The sequence below is a fragment of the Vipera berus genome (assembly GCF_964194415.1).
Source record: "Vipera berus genome assembly, chromosome: Z".
NCBI lineage: Eukaryota > Metazoa > Chordata > Lepidosauria > Squamata > Viperidae > Vipera > Vipera berus.
Window position 1 is genome coordinate 41,639,100 of NC_138205.1, and position 21,511 is coordinate 41,660,610.

The window sequence follows — 21,511 nt, forward strand, 5'->3', positions numbered from 1 at the left end:
GTTTGTGGCAAGTTATCAAGAATGTATTTTTCTCCAGCAGGAATCACAGTTCAGAAGCTTGAATATGTTCCAAGTCAGCATAGGATATTAATTCAAGGACAAGGAAATGGAACCTGAGATCTCAACAATATTTTCTTTATACTATGGATTGATTGAACTTTATTCAATGTGTATAGCTGCCTATCTCAAACAAGTGACTCTGAATAGACAATTGGCAACTGAGATTTTTTAAAAAATAAAAAATTAACAATTAATGTAAAGAATAAGTAAAATGGCTAATAAAACCGCACCTATTCCTGAAATGGATACTGGGCTGTGCATACTGGTGTCACAGATTGAAGAAGAGTAAACAAATTACTCAAGGGACTCCTTGTGTATTGCCAATATTTATTCTGAGCCAACCCAGTAAGGTGGACGTCAGCTGTGCTGCATATTTGAGTTGCATGGAAAACAAGTGCAAATGAGAGGGCATAATTCTTTGTTGTTCAATAAGTTGCATGAATGGAAATGTGCTTGCCCAGTATTGTCTACATCTTATTCTTTTAGTTCTTAGATCTACTGTACACAGATTGCAAAAATTTAATATGATCTTCTTAATCAGGGGTCTTCAAACTTGGCCCTTTTATGACTTGTGGACTTCAACTCCTAGACTTCTTCAGCCAGGCATGCTGGCTGAGGAATTCTGCAAGTTGAAGTCCACAAGTCATAAAAGGGCCAGGTTTGAAGACCACTGTTCTTGATGGTAGTCATGTGTTTTCCAAATCCTTTTGATACCATCTAATGGTCATCTGGATTTTTGCAATCCAGATCTGATATACCTGCTTTCTAGTTTTCATTTTCTTGTAGCTTTGTTCACTAAAAATGTTGGATGCTATCTAAGAGGAAGATGACGTGGAGTCTGGCTACAGTACAGGATTCAGTCCTCAACGTTTAAGGCCAAAATAACAAAGCAGAAGGCAAAGAAGTACCCATGTGATCAAAATAGACATTGTCTAATTGTTAAGGCCCCAGAGATTGTGAGTCCTAGTCCTGTTTTAGGCATGAAAGCTGGTTGGATGACATTGGGTCAGTCACACTTTCTCAGTCCAACACACCTCTTGGGGTGATTGTTGTGTGGAATATTGGAAGAGGAAGAAGTATTAGATATGCTTGTCACCTTGAGTTAGTTATAAAAAGAATAAAGGTGTGATTAAAAAAAATCTCAAAAATAAAATCACTAAACTGTGCTGATAAAGTTTGTGTTGCATTTTTTCCATACATGAGCTCATTCACTGTTTCTCTGTGATATTTTTGAACTTCAGTTTAATTTATATGCCAGTTGATTGGGAAGAAAATTAATTGATGGGCTATCTTTCTTAGAAACAAAATAAAGGATTTTTTTTTAAAAAAAACTTGTTTTGTGAAGAAGCATTAAACTTGCTGCCCCTCCCTGTGTTTTAAAGTACAATTTAGGAAGCTTTTAAAGTTTGTTTTTCTCTGTGAAAAGAATAATTATTTTAGTGTCCTAAAAGCTAATCCACTTAAATATAGAAAAACAGATATGGAAATTTTAAGTCAGATGGTGAGTAATATGTTATTTGAGATGAGGAATGAATGCCTTTATCTATTTTGTTACAAGGAATTGAGTGATTTATATCGGGGAAATATGAAAGTAATTTGAATGCAATGGGAGTTGTTGATGGAATGCAGGCATCAATGTGTAGCCTTTAGCCTAGAGATTCTAGTTGGCATAGAGTAATATGAGCAGACTTGAAGTGAAACTAAACTTTGTACTTATAGCACACTGGCCAAAATTGACTAGTCTTATCCTTACTATTAGTACACAAGATTGCATGTGGCACAGCTATAACTAAGGCTGGCAGTGTTATCTACATCTTCTGTAAATAACTGTAATTCTTGAATTGTTATTGCTTAATCAGGACCATTCTGTGGCAGTACCAACCCACTCAGTAGCCTGAGCAGTGGGAGCTGCAGACCAATCTTCAGTGGCAGTCTGTGAACTCCAATCCTCAGTGGGGTAAGGCTGTATTGGGACAGAAGGCACTTGTACCCCTTCAGACCAGTCGGACACCTCAGGTTGTGGAGGTGCAGTGAATTCAGGGGCAGGTGCTGTCCATTCACCCTGGAACTCCTCCTTGGTAACTGCCTTATCAGCTGCAGCCTGTTCTTCTTTTTCAATCTCTTCAGGATCTCGGTAGAAGTAGAGATCAGGCATAACTTCCCATGGATGTTCACGGGAAATAGTACCACGCATTCGCAGGACTTCACGAGCCAACATCCACCACATCAGACCAACTGAGTGAGCTCCCTTGTTGTTGCAGGGAATAGCAATATCCACATAATGCAAGGGAGAATCTGTATTGCACAAGGCAATGGTGGGAATGTTTACATATGAAGCTTCAGTCAGTGGCTGGTGATCAGCTCTTGGATCAGTGACCACCAAAAGGCGAGGTTCACGAAAAGCAGCCTGGATCTGATTGGTAAATGTGCCAGGAGTAAACCGGCCAGCAATTGGAGTTGCACCAGTAGCTGCAGCAAATTTCAAAACAGCACGCTGCCCAGTATTCCTGGAAGAAATTACACTGACATCAGCTGGATTCTCAATAGCAACAATGGCACGGGCTGCTAGGAGCAGTTTTTCCCAGGTTCTCTTCAGATTGATGATGTAAATACCATCACTTTTTCTTTTATATATATACTGTTCCATCTGAAAATCTAGATTGGTGCCTCCCAAATGGGTTCCTGCAGCAAGGAATTTGAGGACATCTTCCTCCTTCATTTGTAGAACATCAAGCCCTCTGGACATTGTGAAAGTTTCCCTTTAAAGCAATGACAGGAAACGAGATAACAACGCCGTATGGAGGGTTCTCTGAGGTCGAAGAGAAAGAGCCTGTAAATAACTAACAAGCATAATATAAAAGCCTCATGTGGCCAAAGCAGTGATGGACACTAGGGGTAAACATCCATGGACTTATCTGACAATAACCATGGTACAAGGAAGAGTTTGACATGAAATGTAAATCATAACAAATATGAATTAACTAATGAAAGCCGACATAAAATACATTATGTGCCTTTGAAACTAAGAAAGGGGAAGGATATAATCTGAATGAAATTGGGGAAACTAATGGAGAAATTTTTAAGATGTGCAAATGTTTTAAAAAATAGTGGTGACTAAATTTATTACAATATGTCAAAAGAAATGTTGCACAGAACATGCTCCTGTGTACTTTGTTGTATGAGAGTTGAGCGTGTATATAAAAAAAGTTGAAAGCAGCAGGAATGGAGTACTGCACGTAGGCATTACATAGTAAAACAAGAAGCAGTATCAAGGAAGATACAGACTGAATGTAAATGTGAATGAGCATCATGAAAGAATTATACCAGATTTAGTCTTATAGCACAAGGGAATGAGGATGAATCAGAACATGTATATATGAGACAAGAGTGAATGAATTGAGGGAAACAGGAATACCAAGAAAGTTCCAATTAAGTCCAACTGATGAGATAAAGAAAAAGGAAGAGGTAATGTGTGAAGCAGCAGCTTATCGATCTAGTGAAAGAAAGGATGAGTTGTAAGGACAGAAAAATATGGAGAGGCATAGTATTGGGATAAACTAGTTTTAGCTGTTTCCTTTTTCTTCTGCCTTTGTCTTACTGGCTTTAACATTTTTTCTATCGTCTGCATAACATTCCTATCCCAAAGATAAACAGTACAATAGTTATGTGTGCTATATGTTTGTGTATGGCAAATTCTTCAACCTCTAATGTGGTAAATAAAATGACTAACATTTCTTAATTAACATTACAAATTTAAAGTGATTGTATTTACACTTTATACTTCATTCTGTAACTGAATACTGGCTTTTCCTCAAAGTTTTAAACTGGAGCTGGCAGAGTAATTCATTTTCTCTCTTTATAATTAAGATTACTCAGTGATTTAGAACCAGTTAGTATCTCTCTGCTTAATGTACCTTTTTATACCTTTTTAATGTATACTTTGATACATTAAAATATATACTGCTGATGCCACTTTGAATTCCTGGAAATAATATGGAATATTTCAATTCTTTTACTCTTTTGATGATATTGTATACTTCCGTTTGTTCTCTAATCCATGTGCAGATCTATCTATCTTGTCTTGGAATGCTGAGCATGTATCTTTCCATGGCTCTTTGCGCCACTCTTAGCTTTTGTATCAATTGTGAGGTTAGTGTCCATGTTTCTCTGGCATATGTTAGAGCAGATAGCACACACTGATTGAAAACTTTTCTTTTCAGGCATAGTGAGAGGTTGTTCTTGAAAATTATGCTTAGCTTGGCAAATGGACTGGTCACATAGCAAGAAGAACTGATGGCAAGTGGACCAAGGCAGTCATAAAATGGATCCCACTTGATAAAAAGCGTCCACAAAAGGGACCTAAAACAAAGTAGATCAACAACATCAAATATAATTTCAGAATGACTATATCATATACAAATCTCAAGAAATATGAAATTAACTTTCAATGACTGTATGCAATCCCCAACTCACTACTGCAATTGAAGCAAATCACTGCAGTTGTTTAGTGAATCATGCAGTCATTAAGTGAATTTGGCTTCCCCTGCATTGATTTTGCTTGTCAGTTACAAATGGTGGTCACATGACTTCAGGACAATGCAACTGTTATAAATACATGCCAGCTGATAAATGTCAGAATTTTGATCACATGCTGCAACGGTCATAAGTGTGAAAAAACAGTTATTAAGTCACTTTTTTCAGTGCTGTTGTAACTTTGAATGGTCACTAAATGAATGGTTGTAAGTACAGAAGTATCTATATAATGTATTTAATTGCATAATTCAATCAGAATAGAGCTGGAAGGGATCTTGGAGGTCCTCTAGTCTAATCCCTGCTCAAGGCGACCCTATATCATATACCATAACATTTCTCACATAATCCATGAGTTTAACAGGATTAAAAATACTTTGTCGCTGAGTTTCATTTGTGCATCAGCCAGCCTTGATGGATTCCAGTTGCCCTGATATATTTTCATTATGGCAATACCCTAATGAAATGAACTATGTTCATTACTGCATTTAGACTTTGGGGAAACACATCCAAGTGTGAATACAGAAAATGAATCTTCAGTGACATGTTGCATTTCATGGCCTTGTAAACAGTTTGTCAACCAGCTGAATATATTTAGTGCTCTGTAATTGCCAAAAAAAAAATCTCAAGAACATCCTTGAATGTTTACTAGGTGATTTTCTCTGGCCCCACTAACAGATCTTCAGACCACTTATTATTGATGATGTATCTGATCTGTGGACCAACAAAAATACTTTCCTTAATCTTGGCATCACTTAATTCTTTGAAACCTCTGTCTCAAATAACAAAAACCCACACCTTCCTCATTCATGCTTTCACAAAATTTTTCATCGATCTGTTTTATGTGAAGCAGAGGCAAAAACATCTTTGCCGAGTCAACAAGTGGTTCATGTGCAACATTTTTGCCTGAAATGGTGGCCATTTCTTTTTAATGTAATGGGACTCTCTTGCACAGCTGTCCCATTTGCATATGTAAAATTAGTATTTGGTATATGTCAAGTGCATTCCGGGCAGAGCCATTACTTTTATATTTCCACAGATATACCAGTTGTATTTGGTGTACTGGATGTGCTTCAACAGTTCCATATTTTCATGTTTCTTTCATGTGTGCAGCATAGACAATGTAACTTTACAATACAGTAACATCAGCTAAGCTGGTTGTGATTCCTGCCTGATTTACTTACTGAGGGTGACACAAATGCAGTTATTTAATTTATATGGCACCCATCTCCTTGATAAAAAACTGGGAAGTTTACAGATCATAAGATAAATAGAAAAGCAATTAAAAATTTAAAACTATGCAAATTAAAAGTATTACCTGTGAATTATATTACAAGTTATTACTTATCAATTCATCTGCAAATGTCTAAATATTTTATTAGTCTGGAGATCCAGTTGCTCCTACTCTGATATCTAGAAATTTCTAGACATTCGGGTTAATAGTTGATATGGCATGGTAAAAGAATTCAAATAGTAAATTATTATTAAATTTTAATTTAAACTTTATCTGTGTAGGCACAAATCATGCTTTAAATGTTGGGAGATGGAGTACAACTGAGTGGTGCTAATTACACAATTATTTAGAGGTTCACGTTTAGTACGCCATAATATTGTATAATTCCCAACCTGCTCTTTATTCGTTATTGTACTTTTAAAATACACTTCAGTGTTCTTTTAAACTTTGAGAGTGGTAGGCATGCGAGATTCCAGTTAGTGAACGACAACTTCTAGCAACCCAAGGTGTGTTGTGGGGAGGGGTGGTGGTACTAGTTCTCGCTCACGATGAAGAAAAGATACATCCCCGACACGCCTCGCGCCCCTCCGCTTCCCAAGGGAAGGTGGGTAACCAGACCGGCTTTAACCATAGAGGTGTCGACGTCCAGAGAGGCCCTATACGACTTCCTTTTAAAAAAAGCAAACGAAATCACTCGGTACACTTCCGGTGTGTGGCAGGAGGAGCGCAGTTGCGCCAAAGAGACTTGAACGGTGGTTTGTAATGCTTCTTCCCTCAGGACGGGCGAGCTTCCGTCTCTCTCTCTCTCTCTCTGCGCCTTCTTCTCTTGGGGGGGGAGGGGGGAGGGGATCTAGCTGGAAGACATCCGAGTGGATAGTCTTTGGGTGGACCGCGCACTTTTGAGGTGATCTCTTAATCTTTTCGTATCAGTAGGTATTGCTCGGCCCTCCAGATGGCCCTCAACAAATCTATGCATGCGAGAAATAGGTACAAAAACAAACCTCCTGACTTCGCTTTTCTGGCGTCCAAATATCCAGAATTTAAGCAGCACGTGCAAGTTAACTTGTCAGGAAGAGTGAGGTAGGTCAGCATGCGCACCTGCTTATATTTTTTCTTTATATAAATATCTGTCAGTGAAGACAGTGTTTCACCGGATAAGAAAAGGTTTTCTGGAAGAGGATTCACAGTACCAATAAAGGAAAATATTTGTAGCTCAGGGTTGAAACGAAGGGTCTTCGGTGCTCTCTCAGCTTGGTTGTTTTCTTGCAGACGTTTCATTACCCTAACTAGGTAACATCAATTCCCATCTGATGGGATAGGATTCACAGTCTAAAATCTCACTCCTAAGAAGGGGAAGTAGACAGAGAGAAAGAAAGAAAAAATCTCTCCAGTTACTAATTTTAAAATACTGCAAATGTATAGTTTTTAACATTTGTACTTATGCACAATAGGTGCTTGGATGCACTACCACCTTGGTGATCTTCAAGCCTCTTTACTATTAGTACCTCTACTGCACATTTTTAGAGATTTCTATTTGATAGACAATGCTCATTCAGCCTGTCTTAAAATTATTTCTGCTGCACTATCTGCCAGATAATTATCCATAATAAAAAGGAATCATGAATGTCCTTTTGATAGTATTCACAAGCTTATAGAATGTACGTGAGATTTTACTACCACTTTTTTCACATAGTGTGCACTTATGCCTGTTGAATGGGAAATAGTAGCCAGATTTATATATTAAGTTGGTTAATTAAAATGATTTGACCTTATGAATCCAAATGGGTTCTGACAGGTGCTTGGTTGTTTTTTTTTAGCTATCTTGTGGCAATTCCGGTGAATGCAATGTTGAGCGCTTTAGGTTGTCTCTCTCTATTTGTGGGCTAGAACCTAAATGGCTTATTCAGGGGACAAAGAAAGCTACCAGTGGTTACAATGCCTCTCTTTGAGAGGTAATGATTGCAGCAATTCTGAAAGAGACTATAGTACACCATCTCCTAAGGGGTCCGTCGTGGATCCATTTATATTTGGCAACTATTACCGTCCCTAGACTCGTACTAGATAAATACTGCTTTATCTTTGATCTCCCATTTTGAGAATATGATTATAAAACAACAGCAGTTTACTCCATATATAGCAGATTATTTAAAGCCTGTTTTTATCTGTTTACTCATTCCACAGTTCTCTATTTGTTTCTTATATCTTCCAGTGTAAATTTCAAGGATCCACAAGCAGTGAGAGCCCTGACATGTACACTGCTGAAAGAAGATTTTGGACTTCAGATTGATATACCTTTAGAAAGGCTTATTCCAACTGTTCCTTTGAGACTTAACTATATCCACTGGGTTGAAGATCTAATTGCTCAGCAAGATACTGGTACTAAAGGTTCTGTTACGTGGGGAATAGACATAGGTATGTTGTAGACTACATGGATGTGATCATGCAGTCAACCAGGAATTAAGCTAACCCAGACATGTCAAACACAAGGCCCGGGGGCCGGATCCGGCCCGCAAAGTGGTTTCATGTGGCCCGCGAAGCCATCCTGGAAACAGTGAGGGAATGGCCCCCACTGCCTTGGCCCTGGCCCAGAGACCCTCCTTCTGCCAGAGACCCTCAGATCTCTCCCACTCCTGCCCAGGCCCCCATAGGCACCCTTGATGCCAACGATGTAGAGCTGGCCACGCCCACCCAGTAGGCCATACGCACTAGCCACACCCACCCAGTAGGCCACGCCCACCCTGGCCATACCCACCCGGCCCCTTGAGGGCAACCGCAATGCTGATGCGGCCCTCAATGAAATTGAGTTTGACACCCCTGAGCTAACCTCAAATGAACCTATTTTTTTACTTGCTGTTTATGTCCTAAAAAGTAGCAAAAAAGATTCTCTTTTTCATGCAGAATTCATTTAGTAATTCATTGCTGCAATAGACTAAGTGTGATTTCCTTGAAAAGGCATGAAAGTATGTTTTTCCTATTTTTCACCTTTTTTCATGTATTTTATTGATTTTTTAAAACATAAATCACTTAGTTGGTAAACAGTGTGTTTGCTGGGTTTACATTTGTAAAGAAAAATAATTAACAATTGGTTTCTATAATCCATAATCCACATAGTACATTTAGTTGATTTCCCCTTTTCCCCAAAATGTTTTCTTTGCAAAGCTTGAATTAATACAGTTCTTATTATTTTGATAAATAACAGTTACATATATGATTTTCCCAATATTCCTAGAAATAATGATCACATCAGTATATTTCTTTTCTATCTAATCATTCTGGTTGCCTCATCTTATATCCTGTTACAGTCCTTATTTAGATTTGTTTCTCCCATAAAGTTCAAAGTATTCTTGCTGATTAAGATTTTGTCAGCAGTTAATTACATTTAAAGATTTAAATCCATTTTTCCCATATAAACCATCAACACTTTTACATTTCTTAAAGAATAGGTTAAAAATAGTAAACAAAAGGAAAAGAGAGCAAGAGTAAAGAAACATGAAAAGTAAAATACTACTTAAAATATATATTCCTCCTACACTAATATATATTCATTCCCCAAATTTCTCATTCTTTTTAACCATAATTAAAATATATTTAATCTTTAAATATTCCATTTAATGTGTCTAGTCATCTAGTCCTTCAACTCTTATTCAAAACATTTTTTTCTTTTTTATACATTATAATTTCCCTAAATTCAAACACATTTAATTATCTAAAACATCAAGAAATAAAATTAAAAGGGGAAAAAAGCATACAATATTAAAGAATTCATCCCTCTTAGAATGACATATGTATTTAGAATCGTTTCTATTTCTTTAACCATATTCAAACAAATGTTTCTTTTTTATATATTCTCTCTGGTAGATCCCATCATCTTATTTTCTTAATTTTCACTTTAATCTTTTTCCTTTGACCAGTATCTTTCTTGATCAATGTGTTTTGCTGAATCAAAAAGTTTTTCCATATATTCATGACTGTTGCTGTAGGTATAAGAAGTAAAATTGAATAAAGTGTCTTTATATGAGGCTTTTGCCTTTCCATGTTTCTTGAAAAACTTTTTCTCCTTTGCTTCTCTTATCACTTCCTTTCTCTCTGATGTTTTCAACATCTCTACATTCCATTTAATCCAATCTGTTTTTTTGTCCTCAGATTTATTTTGTAGTCTTAAGGAATGAGTTGTTTTTTCATTTCTTGTAAATTTTTCCCCACTAGGATTAAATCATTTTTTCTTGCTTTGTTATGTTCTGTCTTTCAGTTTTATGTCCACTTATTTGTTTTGTTTGCTCCTTCTCTGTTGTTGTTTCCTGAAAGTTTTTTTGTTGTAGAGTTAACTTAGAAATAGATTGATTTATATTTTCAAATTTATGTTTGGTGTTTGTTTTTTTTGTGATTTGAACTCAGTGTTATTTGAATTAATTGGTATTTCTGTTTTCTTGGTGTGTTCTATCCACATGTCTCTGATCCATGATGGCCAAAAGTTGAAGTTTTCCTTCTTATCTGCAAATAGCTTTAGAGTCCCGGTTAAATAGATATTTGTAATCCAAAGAGTTCAAAAAATATTTTTTTTCCTTAAGTTTATAATTCTCTCTTTGTCTGCAGCCCAGATTGTTGTCTTTTTTTGTCACAACTGTTCTTTGTTATTAAAGCATTGAAGGTCACAAACACAGATTAGTTTTTCCCAGATTTTGGCAAGTTCTCTATGGAAATCATAACTGTCATAATCTTCCTCCACCATTAGATGTCAGCATATATTTAGTTTTCAATATGAACAATGGTCTTTAAAATGAGAGTCTTAACTATTCAACAATTTTAAACTTGTTCAAAGTTAAATTTTAGCTTTCAAGTTTATAAATTTATTTCACTACCATATATTTTGATCCTCCATGGAAATTTTAATTCGCCACTTCCGTTACTATAAGGGTGGGGTGGAAGTCCCCCTACTTCACTTTCGGAGGTATTTTGCTTCTTGGGGATCTTTTCCAGGAAATTAAGTGTAGAATAGAAAAGGGAAAATCAGATTCCTCACCCAGTTTCAAACAAGCTGTTTACTGTTGTGCTGGTTAGTTCTTTTGAACTTTGTTGCAAGTAGCTTGGGCTGATCGGTGAAATACAGCCTTTCTCCTGTCAGGTCAGAAGGCTTTCCCCAAGACGAACGGAACGACCGCCGTCATTCCAGAGTCGCCGGGGCACCCTTCTTTCTTCGCCGCCTCTCCGGGGCGGCTTGGGCCCATTAGGGTCTCTAGGCAGGATGAAAATTAGCTGCAGGGGTGACCAATCTCTTACCACACAGGGCCAGAATTCTCTCCTATTTTTCACTTTTAATTAATCAGATTTCTCCTTGAATGTAATATAGGTACTGGTGCATCCTGTATTTACCCATTACTTGGTGCAACTTTGAATGGATGGTATTTTATTGCAACAGAAGTGGATGATGTGTGCTTCAGTTATGCCAAGAAAAATGTAGAGCAAAATAACTTATCTGATCTTATAAAAGGTAACACTTTGTTTCTCTTTTATAATGCCTAGGCAGAGTTCTTTATCTGTTGTTTAAAAACAAAATTATATATAAATTACATGATTTATATTTGATTCACAGGATTCTTTTTAAACTACTTTGTTAAAGAGTACTGGCAATTAATAGGATATCAATTAACAAAACTTCTAGCTTTTCTTCCAGTCACTCTATTAAGAACATAAAATAATGACAAGAAGGTGTTAAAGGTTAATTATAATTAAATTTATTTGACTATATGAGTTTCCGGTGATCTCTTTTAATTGTTCATTTGTTACAATGAAGTACCACTAGGTTTATAATAAAAATATAGCTATTAAACTGAGAATCTAAGGTCCAGAGTGAGTTATATACTTCACATGTTCTGAACGTGAAGCTCAAAAAGGCTGTGTAATATTTTAAAATCTTTTTACTAATATAAACTACATAAATGTTTATTTTTCATTTTGACATATTAGGAACGATCTCTAATGTTTGAATGAAAGATTGTCTACTAATTACTTATTCTTTTTTCTTCTAGTGGTTAAAGTACCACAAAAAACATTACTCCTGGATGCCTTAGAAGAAGAGTCTGAAGTTATTTATGATTTCTGTATGTGCAACCCTCCATTTTTTGCCAATCAACTAGAAGCAAAGGTTTGTTTATTATGATTTTATCAATGAGCCTTTTCTTCATTTGATGAATATTATTGTTGAAAGGACATTTCATGTTTATAATTCTTGAAGCTGAATGGTGATTTGATAATTGAAACTAAACATGTAAAAATGGTTTTATCCCATTTGCTTATTTGCATAATGCTTAAAGTAAAGCATCCCTCAGGTTAGGACCCATCTTAGTCCAGCTTTTTGTTTCTCATACTAGCAAAAAGTATTTCTTTTGAGATGCTTACAAACAGGAGATGTACAGTCTTTTACCCTCGTTTCTGGTGAGTAGATACATACCTACATTTTATTTCTTTGAGAACTATGAAAGCGTCTCACTTTTTTTCACTCTGCGACCTATATTGCTGTAATTTCTTGGTGATTTCCTATCCCTGTTTACCATATAATTTCTTAAGTTCACAATGGACTTTAATTGAGAACTTACATTTTATATTTCCATTGAATATGTGTCAGTCTATTTCATCTTATCACCTGTGGTAATGAACACCTTTATCTCATGCATTCATTGTTATTTGTAGAGAGCAATAATACCAGCATTATTACTTATATTTCATAAATATTTGTTTGCTGCCAAATCTACAGAGGTTTCTTAGTGTGAATAGTTAAAAATATAATGGACTTTTCTCATAAATTCCCAACCCGGATGTTTTTTACATTATGGTATTTGAAATCAGACATTTGGAGGCCATAAAATTGGAAAAACTGCCACTTAGTATTTTTCCCCCCAACAAATTTCTCCATTCTTAATACCAGCTTCACTTATGTATCTTACATAATTATTTCAATACCTTTGATCATCTCTTTTGGCCTTTAATTAATGTATTTTTGTGAGTTACCAGGAAAATTTTGAAGAATTTGCTGAAATGTGGACATAAAAATCTGAATACTGTGCTATAAAGACCCTTATTATCCAATGTATTTTTGTAATAGTTATTTACTGTTATAATAGATTTTGGCCTCTTAAAGGAATGAAACAGAAATGTAGATGTTGTGGAAGTATGTCTTGGACCACAGATATTATTAGATTAAATATTCAGGAGTGCATTCATGTTTTTACCTAACAATCTTTCCTCTTTTCTGTTTTTTTGGAGGGGGAGATTAGAATTAAAACTAATGTTTAAAATTATGAACTACATATGTCTTACTATAACTAGATACGGTTTTTATTGTTTTAATGAGAATTGTTAATTGTAAGGTCCAATCATTGTAAAGTGAATCATTCAACTTGTTACAAGACAATATGTACTGACCTCATAATTTCAAATCTAAGAAAATTCTATTAATCAAAGTTGTTACCAACCATTTTTATTTTTTTTAAATCAAAACAATGTTGCATTTTTCAATTTTGCTTTTGTGAAGTGTGTTTATTTATGCATGGTTGTGTAGGTGTGTATTTCCAATAATTATGACCTCATTTTAGTAGTAGCAAATATTGCTAAAGTTCTATAACAAATTTATTACCACACTAATGATTTTAGATTTTTTATTATATAACAATTATACAAATGAATTCTACCCAAATTAATTCAAGAGGGGAGTGTTGTATGTAGTGCTTATATAGGTAAATTGATAACAGTAAAAGTATAAATCAAATGTTTCTAGCACATCTTCTGAAAAAGGGCCTCTCTGTTCTAGCAAAAATCTTTCCATCATAAAAAATAGTGAGACTAAAGCCATTATTAAATATATTTATTATAATTAGCTACTACAAATTGTTCTACAGTTCTTCACTACTTTTTTAAAAATTGAGATAATTTTTTTCATCTTTGTCATTCTATCTCTTGGGCATTAGAATTGCAAATAGTAAAAGATTCATTTTTCATTGTGAAATAGATAAGATTCTGATACATTTTGATGCTCTTAATGTTTATTATTAAAGTAAAACAGTATGAGTCCTTACATGAATTTTATGTTTTCTTATTTAGAGCAAATCTACAAAACAGTACATTAACTCTTTATTATGTGCTTTATAATACAAGTCCTGATACTACTGTTATAGTAGTGGAGAATACATGTAGCACAGGGCTGAGAGGTTAGGTTATTGATATCCTGGTTATTGGCAGTAGAAAGTAATTAGAAAAGCCACCCAATATTTTTTTTTAAGAAAATGTAAAAATATAAGTTACTAGAATCTATTCTTAAGCAGTTTACCAACAGGTGTTCTGTTTTATTTGTAAAAGGTAAAGGTTCCCCCGCACATGTGTGCTAGTCGTTTCCGACTCTAGGGGCCGGTGCTCATCTCCGTTTCAAAGCCGAAGAGCCAGCGCTTGTCTGAGGACATATCCGTGGTCATGTGGCCGGCATGACTAGACGCCAAAGGCGCACGGAACACTGTTACCTTCCCACCGTAGTGGTCCCTATTTTTCTACTTGCATTTTTACATGCTTTCGAACTGCTAGGTTGGCAGAAGCTGGGACGAGTAACAGGCGCTCACTCTGTTTTATTTGACCATTATCCAATTGTTTATGATAAAGCAATTAATTTCATCTTTCTAATGAATGGCACATTTTAGTTTAAGCTATTCCCGCTTTTTATTTACTGGTTCCTGAGATTACTCCAGTTCTATTATCAACTGCTTCATCTGCTTTTATCTGTTTTGTTTTTTGAACTAATATTATAATGGCAGAAAAAAATAAAATGTTAATCAAAGGAAAATAAGATATGACATAATTATCTCACAGGAAAAATCAGTAATAACTATTAGTTGTTTACATTTTAGTTTTCAACCCAAATACTTTCTTTTCTAGGGAGTAAATTCTCGTAATCCTAGAAGGCCCCCTCCTAGTTCGGTCAATACAGGAGGCATAACTGAGATCATGGCTGAAGGAGGAGAGCTAGAATTCGTCAAGAGAATCATTCATGATAGTTTGCAACTTAAAAAAAGATTACGGTAAGAGGTTACATTGAATTAAAAAAACACTGATATTTAGTATAAACTGTATGTATTTAAAGAAAAGCAAAATGATGGTATTATTACACACACACACACACACACACACACACACACGATGCCTATACATCATAATTAACTTCAGAATAACTTCCTTCAATCCAGTGAAGAATTGTAGCCATAAATTTAACTTTCCAATGTTGAAGAACAAGTTTCTTAATAATAAGAAACAATATGCAGGCTGTAAAGAATCCATTTTCATTATCCAGTCATCAGTTCCTATGTAGTAGGTATGTAATTCACAACAATATGGACATCCACAAATATTACAACTTGACTGAAAGTCTAATCAATATGTGTAATGATTTTTTAATGGAATATATTTTGTATCCGAAATAGTCTGTTTAATTCAAGGTGCCATGTGTAAATATCCCAAAGGAGTCCATGAAAGGAGAATTTGAGCTTGGTTCTTTGCTCGCAAACGTTTCATTACCCAGTGAAATAACATCAGTGCTGCTGTAAGATTTAGAGAGGAAGAAAACAGCATACTATCCTTCATCAATAGAAACAACAGCAAATTAGAAGTGCAAGTTTTATTGAAAATCAGTCCACGCTAATCAAATGCTCCATTACCAAAATAACAATCCACCCTCCCACAAGGTGCCCATAATCATGATGTTTATGTGGTGGCAAATATACATGTTTTCATTCTCTTTTATTTAATTTTCACAATTAAAAAAGACCAGAGCACATTTTTTTCCAGCAGCCAGCTTCCAGATAAGCAGGGATTAATACCAAACAATCAACCAAGAAATTAAAACTCAGAATATCAGTTTTAAATAAAGCAAGAATAAATATTAATTATTTGTATCTTAATGTAAAGTTGTTTTACTGTTTCAAAAAACTCAGAGTGACATGTCTGTTTGAAAAAGGTTGGTTCCAAGAAAGCGAGCCATCCCAATACATCCAGTCTATGGTTTCTTCTGCTGATATAGAAATATATTTCCTTTACTTGAACTTTATTTCCCATTACGTGGTTCTGAAATTTTTTTTCCTTATTAAAGGTGGTATAGTTGTATGTTGGGAAAGAAATGCAGTTTGGCACCATTGAAAGAAGAACTACGAATCCATGGAGTAAGTAGTTCTTTAAAGACACTAATGTTATCTGTTAGTTAAAATTCGTGACTAGACTGCCACTTAAATAAAGTTACATCTTGAAAAAATAGTCTTTAAGTTGTTTATTAGCTTTAGTTAAAACAATAAAAACTTCTAAGAAGAAAAAACAGTAGCTCTGACACTCTTATAATGAAGCATTAAACCACTGTTTTCTTGAGTATAGATATATTAGAAGCCAATATTATTTGGGGATGCGCATTTCAGAATTTGCTTTTGCAGTAAACTGTACCTTGTTTGTTTTCCATATGGACTTTACATAGACATCTGGAGCAGAAACAATGGTTTTTCTTATGTTTATGTGAAATTGCTGATTCCATCCTATCTGACAGTCAAAGGACATCATACAACTAGCATGTACAAAAGTTCATTTCAAGACTATCATTAGCATTGCTTAAACATAATGGCTGAATCACATGTAACATGAAGTTGTCAGTTCAAATTTGATCATATTATGATCATATTCAGATTATAGTAGTCTTCAGACCAGCTGTTATCTGCATATTTAGATACAGTCTTATTTGGCTCTATGCAAATTGGGCAAAAATGTCCCCTATAGAAATTTGTCTCTTATGTTTTTTATTTTCACTCACAAGCTTGTATATGTACAATGTCTGTTATATATGCTCACCAATTTACATAATCTCAAATCCAGCCCTCCCCACCCACACACAGCAAAATGAGAAAACAGCATGCAGAGTTTAGACTCCACATACCATCTCTCCTGCAAGACCTGTGCTTTCCCTTTAACCTACTGAACTGCCAATCAGCATGTTTGAGGAAGTGCATTTTGTGAGCTGGACACTATATTTCAAGACTTGTGTGGGCTATAACCTATCCAGATTTCCTCTTCATACTATTCCTTATTTTTATTTTTTTATTTTTGTAACAGGTTAATTATAAAAAAATACAGTATCAATATGAGATATTTTTTGATGTTATGTCAGATGTCTTAAATTGTCATTAGACAACTGCAGAATATACGAGGGCAATTTGGAAATAAACCTCCATTTGGTTATCAACGACAGACACTTGCAGATATAGGACTTTTGTTATACATGTTAGAAAATTACAGTATTGCACTACTTTTTGACCTAATCGCCATTCAAATTGAGGCACTTGTCATAACGCCTTACAAGGTTTGAAATTCATTAGTGGTTGCTCGGCACCAAATCTGGGCTATGGAGGGTGGTGATCAAAAACACCCCAACTGCTTCAAAAGTTCTTGGGTGCATCTAGCGGTGTGCAGGCGAGTGTTACCATAAGCTAACACCACACCAGAAGTCAGCATGCCCAGACGCCTGTTATGGATGACTTGTCTGAGTTTTTGTAACGTTTCACAATAGACTTCTGAACTGATGGTTGAACCATGCTTCATGAAGTTCACTAGCAGTACTCTTTTGGCATGTTCACATTTGGCGGGATTTTCCATGGCATCCCTTCTAGTGTGGTGTTGATTCACAATAATGCTCACACACCGCTAGATGCACCCAAGAACTTTTGAAGCAGTTCTGTTGAGATGTTTTTGATCACACACACACACACACACACACACACACAGAGTCTAGATTTGGCGCTGAGCAACTACAAGTGAGGAATTTCAAGACTTGTAAGATGTTACGACAAGTGCCTCAATTTGAATGGCGATTATTTTGAAAAGTAATGTTGTAGTTTTTAACATGTATAATAAAAGTTCTGTATCTGCAAGTGTCTGTCATTGATAACCAAATGGAGGTTTATTTCTGAATTGCCCTCATAGCTTTTGGAAAACTGAAAAAACTTAAGACTGGTTTTATTTTTCTGTGAAGGTTCCTAAAGTCACCCATACTGAATTCTGCCAAGGTCGTACTATGCGGTGGGCCCTGGCTTGGAGCTTCTATGAAAATGTCAGAGTTCCAGTAAGTGGTTCTCTTTCAGTACCTACTTTGAGTCTTTGTGGGGAATCATTTACAGCAGCAGCTTCCAACCTTTTCTATACCTCACACCCCTTAGGTAAAGGTAAAGGTTCCCCCGCACATGCATGCTAGTCGTTTCCGACTCTAGGGGCCGGTGCTCATCTCCGTTTCAAAGCCAAAGAAGCCAGCCCTTGTCCGAGGGTGTCTCTGTGGTCATGTGGCCGGCATGACTAGACGCCAAAGGCGCACGGAACGCTGTTACCTTCCCACCGTAGTGGTCCCTATTTTTCTACTTGAATTTTTACGTGCTTTCGAACTGCTAGGTTGGCGGAAGCTGGGACGGGTAACAGGCACTCACTCTGTTACGCGGCACTCGGGATTCGACCCGCCAAACTGCCGACCTTCTGATCGACAAGCTCAGCGTCCTAACCCACTGAGCCACCACACCCCTTACAAAAGCTCAAAATAACAAATTATTCACATACAGTATAATTTTCAAAACTTCTAAACCCAAGTTTTCACACCCCCTGGAATGTCATCTCGTATCCCCAGGGAGATAGCCTTTTGACTGTTGTCAGTCAAAAGGTATTCATTGTTTCAGCAAACAGTGAAGATACTGAAAATAATTCAACTACTTATTAGTAAGTAATTGGAGGAGATGATAATTCTAGAATTGTTTTTTTTTAAAATTCCATTTATATCCCGCCCTTCTCCGAAGACTCAGGGCAGCTTACAAGCTTAGCAGTAGCCTTCATTCTATGTATATGCCTGCTTATTAGGGCTTTCACACACACTCCAAGCGGCATTATTACAAAGTCAGCTTAATTGCCCCCAACAATCTGGGTCCTCATTTTACCTACCTGGGAAGGATGGAAGGCTGAGTCAACCTTGAGCCTGGTGGGATGCGAACCTGCACTAATTGCAGGCAGCTGGTGTTACTTAAGGAGGCATTAGCCCACTGCTCCACATCCCTCAGATGTGATGTAATTATATTTCTGCAGTTTCCAGAATACTTAGAATATGCACTTATCCTTAAGCTGGCTCAAAAAATATACAAGATGCATGCTAACGTGTAGGGAACATCACATTAGAAAAATTCACAGAAGGAAACGACCTCATTGTGGCTTTCTTCTCTAGCAACATCTACCTCCCCAACTATATATATCTGGAAAATGACAGAAGCTTTCTAAATAACGAGGCATCCCTTTTTAAGGGGTTCTCTTTTGTGAATTTCTTTAGTGCAAAACCAGGTTTCTGTCTTCATACATTCCGTTTCCTTTCCCAGTCCCATTGATAATCCCTTCTGTTGTGTTCACCATGTTCAGACGTGGCTTTCCAATGGCATTTTGTGGGGAGGAGGGTGGCTGCCTAGTGAAGAATGGGATAGCAGATCTTTCTGTGAACTCACTAAGTATACATACCTTAGGATCAAAGTCCTTTCAGTGTTCTCTTCATGTTCTTCAGGATATCATTTTGTTTTCTAATTACTTTGTTCAACTTGAATGTTGTACTTTCCCCCTCAGTCACCTCCTTCTAAGAAAAGGAAACTAGAAAAACCTCGGAAACCAATCATATTTCTTGTCTTGGCATCTACAGCCAAAGAGTTAGCTATGAAAGCCTCATCTGTAGGAATCAGTGCTGTTGAAGGATTAGGAGTGGTTGCAGCATGGATTAGAAAACTTCTCACTGACCTGAAGGTAGGCTAACTTTTAAAAATTCTGCTTCGGGCAACGGCTAGTAGCCAAAAAAGAGCCACGCTACAGTTTGATGTGTATTCCCTTTCAATAGGTTCAGCATAAAACACTTCCGTGTGGGAAAGATGAGGTCAGCTTGTTTCTAACAGCTGTGGAAAATTCCTGGATTCATTTAAGGAGAAAAAAGAGGGACAGAGTTAGGCAATTACGTGAACTTCCTCGAGCGTCTGAAGATTTTCTGCAATCAGCCGAAGAAAAGAATCAGAAAACATCCAGTAATGAGTGTGAAGGAAATGCAAATGGATCTACTGAAAAATCATCTGAGGTACTTCGTCTTGATGTTGAGTCATCAGAGGGGGATGGACTCAATGATGCACCTGCAATTCAGGATGAAAGTATCCAGGGATACACTGAGGAAAGCAGTAGCACAGAGGAACCATCCTTTATTTCAGAATCCAAAGATAATTCCAGTAATCAAAATGAAGGGACTAAGACCTTTGCTACTGACATCCTGGCCCTTGAAACTGGACAGAATGATAGTACTTCAGGGGAATGGTTCCTTTTCAAATGTGTATTAATTGTGAAGAAAGAAGGTCCTGATATTTTAATAGAAATGCACTGGATTGATGGACAGAACAGAGACTTAATGAATCAACTGTGCACTTACCTAAAGAATCAGATGTTTCGTTTGATCACAACTTAAAAGACACACGGATGTATGGAAGAATTACCCTTATTTTTGTAATCTTGCTTTTGTATTTAATAGCGTTCACACTGGCACCTCTTAAAGGTAATAGTTTCTAAAAACGTCTGAAATTTGAGGTGTTTGTGATTAGTTAAAACAAAACATGCTGTTCAAACAAAAAATGAATTGTGCTTGCTTTCCACTAGAATAATTCAGATTTATGTTATAACTGTCTTTTCTTACTGATTTCAGTGAGTCATAAATGTAACTAGCTTAATCTGAATCGTTTCCCTGTAATCATCACCTTTGTGTAATAGAGTTTTAGTGTTTTTGTTTCAGCTTACATATAAAAGAGCAGCACTGTAATAGCATTAAAAAATCTTGTGAAAAATTGTTGTCAGCTTTTCCAACTGCTCAGAAATTGTTTTATATCCATATCTTGGCCCCCTTGTTAGAAATGCTCCCACATGTTGGATTGCATTAAAGCAATAATAATCTCAAGTTTGAAAGAACAGAGATTGGACAAAAATGCCATTTAGATTCTTTTGCTATAGAATTGAAAAAACTATACAATTTGTTCTCTGCTATATCTTGATAAGTTTTAAAGTTGCAGTGCTCTATTACTAAAAACAGAATCCAAGGTTTAGAGTGCCTCATTAACAACAATTTATTTATTGCAAAAATGCAAAATCTGTAGTTAGTGGGTCAAAGCTCACTAATATCACTTTTGTAATCCTCTAGGCTAGGCAAGGTAAATAATTTACTCTTCTTTTTTTTGAATTGGAGCAAATTTAAGGAATAAAATTGGAGTTTTACAAAGATTTACAACACCCATTTCACCTTGAGACCTCCTTCACCTGATCAGGCCCATTTTAGATTCTGTCCTTTATTTCGGAGTGAAATCCTCAAATTAACAGCACAAAGTCAGATATAATTCTCAGTCTCAATGAAATTGTGCATTGAGTTTTAGTTACCCATTTGTATGGCTCAAAAACAGGAACTGTGAGAGGGACCTCGGAGTCCTAGTGGACAATCACTTAATTATGAGCCAGCAGTGTGCGGCAGCAGCCAAAAAAGCTAATATAATCCTTAGTTGTATAAACAGAGGCATAAAATCAAAATCATTTGAAGTATTAGTACCACTTTATAAAGCCTTAGTAAGGCCGCACCTGGAATACTGC

At 36.2% G+C, this 21,511-nt stretch overlaps 3 protein-coding genes across 8 annotated transcripts in view; 2 read left to right on the forward strand and 1 right to left on the reverse strand.

Annotated features, from left to right (window-relative positions):
• TLK2 (tousled like kinase 2) overlaps window positions 1-1,483 on the forward strand; it is a 63,426-nt gene extending 61,943 nt beyond the window's left edge. For 4 of the 5 annotated variants that reach the window (XM_081345320.1, XM_081345322.1, XM_081345319.1 and 1 more), the window contains one exon: window positions 41-1,483. The gene's annotated coding sequence lies outside the window, so the exon portion shown is untranslated. Of the gene's footprint in view, window positions 1-37 lie in introns of all 5 variants that reach the window. The other variant, XM_081345323.1, reaches the window with a different exon arrangement.
• Window positions 1,484-1,891: 408 nt separating this feature from the next.
• LOC308676868 (small ribosomal subunit protein uS2) lies at window positions 1,892-2,898 on the reverse strand. The gene has a single exon (XM_081342909.1). It carries the CDS (start codon window positions 2,804-2,806, stop codon window positions 1,916-1,918), a length of 891 nt encoding a protein of 296 aa, XP_081199035.1. The 5' UTR covers window positions 2,807-2,898; the 3' UTR covers window positions 1,892-1,915.
• A 3,655-nt stretch (window positions 2,899-6,553) lies between these two features.
• Window positions 6,554-20,721, forward strand: METTL16 (methyltransferase 16, RNA N6-adenosine). 2 transcript variants are annotated; one of them, XM_081344977.1, is made up of 10 exons: window positions 6,554-6,579; window positions 6,758-6,904; window positions 8,034-8,236; window positions 11,172-11,312; window positions 11,851-11,966; window positions 14,741-14,883; window positions 15,948-16,017; window positions 17,865-17,954; window positions 19,475-19,648; window positions 19,740-20,721. In XM_081344977.1, exons 2-10 carry the CDS (start codon window positions 6,777-6,779, stop codon window positions 20,346-20,348), a joined length of 1,674 nt encoding a protein of 557 aa, XP_081201103.1. In that variant the 5' UTR covers window positions 6,554-6,579; window positions 6,758-6,776; the 3' UTR covers window positions 20,349-20,721. The 2 variants fall into 2 exon arrangements, with proteins under 2 accessions (XP_081201103.1, XP_081201104.1); XM_081344978.1 differs by lacking the exon at window positions 6,554-6,579 and having other exon boundaries at window positions 6,646-6,904; window positions 8,034-8,200.
• Window positions 20,722-21,511: the final 790 nt, after the last annotated feature.

Excerpts from the sequence above, each read along its gene's own strand:
- LOC308676868 (XM_081342909.1), bottom strand. The coding sequence starts at position 2,806 with ATGTCCAGAGGGCTTGATGTTCTACAAATGAAGGAGGAAGATGTCCTC.
- METTL16 (XM_081344977.1), top strand. The coding sequence starts at position 6,777 with ATGGCCCTCAACAAATCTATGCATGCGAGAAATAGGTACAAAAACAAA. Across the intron at positions 8,237-11,171 it reads TACGTGGGGAATAGACATAG|GTACTGGTGCATCCTGTATT; the intron begins GTATGTTGTAGA and ends AATGTAATATAG. Across the intron at positions 17,955-19,474 it reads ATGAAAATGTCAGAGTTCCA|TCACCTCCTTCTAAGAAAAG; the intron begins GTAAGTGGTTCT and ends TTTCCCCCTCAG.